General features: G+C 38.8%; 1 protein-coding gene across 1 annotated transcript; it reads right to left on the bottom strand.

The window, feature by feature from the left end:
• Window positions 1-824: 824 nt before the first annotated feature.
• Window positions 825-1,475, bottom strand: LOC108355872 (uncharacterized). The gene has a single exon (XM_017607003.1). The coding sequence runs from the start codon at window positions 1,473-1,475 to the stop codon at window positions 825-827; it is 651 nt and encodes a 216-aa protein (XP_017462492.1).
• Window positions 1,476-2,011: the final 536 nt, after the last annotated feature.

Here is a 2,011-nt window from a genome sequence, read left to right as displayed (position 1 = left end):
TTAGTAAGGATATTATTGACTAATTTCTTAAATTCACATTCATTCGATAGATGCTGACACAAAAATGAATACATTCGCGAAACAGTGGGTAAATTATACTAAAACTGCGTACTTAGTTCTTCTCTCTGACGTCAGGATTAAAAAAAAAAATTTAAATTTGAAAAATATGATTATTTCAAAAAATTATTTAAAAAATTCAGTGCACTGTAGGATAACAATATGGGTATCATATAAAAGAAAAAATCCTATAGAATTATGACAGAATAAATTTTTTGGAGCACAAGGACGAATGGGTATGGAAAATGACCTTTACACATTTTGTCCTTAAATATCCTTGAAAATTTGCAATATATTTTTTTTTTAATTATTGTTTGAGGACTAATATTCGAACGTCCTCATCATTTTGTCGTGCCAACTTTATTAACTTAAAAAAATAAAATTTATTAAAAGCGCATTTTCAATACCAATTCGTCCTTGTAAACCAAACGAAATTATTGTCTTTTAATTCTAAAGAATTTTCTCTCTCATGTGGTACCCATATTGTTATTCTACATTGCACTCATTTTTTAAAATATTTTTTTTTGTTAATTAATCATATCTTTATAGTTTGAAAGTCCTTTGAAAAAATCCTGACATCAGCAGTTTTACCATATTTGGCCCATAGTTTTGTGGGTTTATCAATTCTTTCGTGTGTTTTCAATTTTTTTTTGTTTTTGTTGGACGATGTAATATTTTCTTTTTAGTGAAACTACGCCATATTCAGGCATATGTATACCTTTAACAAAAAATATTTACACTACTATAAAAATAACTTTAAAAAGTCCTTACTTGCACTTCACCAAGTCCGTGAATTCAGCCTGCGAGAGCGCATATTGCGGATCGAGTGTGACAGATTTCTTACACCGTTGCTGCTGTTTATCACACTTGGCACGCTCACCTTTACCACTTTTTCTCACCTTAACGAATACAGTGCGGCTGGCCTTTTTTGTGTTTTTGTTGTTTTTCGCGCTAAGCTGCTGATTCTGGCGCATAATTGCAGTGCCATTGCCAATGAAGTCAGCATCAGCGTTATCAGTTGGCGCCTTGCCACGCCCACTGCCGCCGCCACTGCCACCAGCGCCATTAGCATCTTCCTTATTGGCGGCAGCCGCTTTCTCGGCGAAACTATCGCGCCGCCATGAAGGCGTTAAAGTGCGTATAATATTTTCGGTATCATTGTAGCCTTCGTAGTGATAGCGTTTACGCAAATTAACACCGGAAAGAAATTCGAGCGTTTGCCAAACGTTCATTGTGTTCGTCTCGAAAAAGTGCTCATCGTCTACTGACCAGTCAGAGTTGTGCGCGATGCGATTTGCCAACATCATTGTGACGGTTGTGCAATTGCTGGAGTTGGTGGAGCGCTGCAATGGTGGGGGTGCGCCAGTGAGTGAGGAGCTTTGCGATGACAAGCGCTTGCTGTTAGGTGGGCGAGGCATTGTCGGGGAGGCGATGTTGGCTCAAAAGCAGAAAGTAGTTCTATTTTCGTAAAAATAATTGTGTGCACTGCAAGGCTGCAAGTTGCGATTGCTCACTTTTTTCTTGCTGTTGTTTTTTTGTTATTCTTTACTTGTTTTATTTATGTTGTTTGATTGGCACTGCCAAGCAATTTTAATTTCAATTCCATTTTAAATGTAACTTTACGAACTCTTCGCGTTGCACTTATTTTTCTTTTACAACAACTACTCATATGTGTGGCGTGTGCGGCATGCGCTCGATTGCGCTACGTATTGCGCGCCGCGTTGCACCAAATGTGTGACAGCTTCAAGTCGCTTGCCAGCGCTGTTCGCCGTTTTGCGTTGCGCTGTTGTTGCTTCTAACAACTTGCTGGCGCACATCCACTTTTATAACTGTTGCCATTTTCATTGTTTTGACACCTTGACAGCAACACTTTGACACACTTCCCGACATGCCACCTTGCTTGCCTTTTACCCATCCCCTTGGTGAGTGCGCCTTAAGCACTTTTATTGGGTGC

The sequence above is a fragment of the Rhagoletis zephyria genome, unplaced genomic scaffold (genome assembly GCF_001687245.7).
Source record: "Rhagoletis zephyria isolate East Lansing unplaced genomic scaffold, Rhagoletis_zephyria_1.1 Rzeph_scaffold_51340, whole genome shotgun sequence".
NCBI lineage: Eukaryota > Metazoa > Arthropoda > Insecta > Diptera > Tephritidae > Rhagoletis > Rhagoletis zephyria.
This window is presented reverse-complemented; position numbering and strand designations above follow the sequence as displayed.

Coding starts and splice junctions, on each gene's coding strand:
- LOC108355872 (XM_017607003.1), bottom strand. CDS start 1,475: ATGCCTCGCCCACCTAACAGCAAGCGCTTGTCATCGCAAAGCTCCTCA.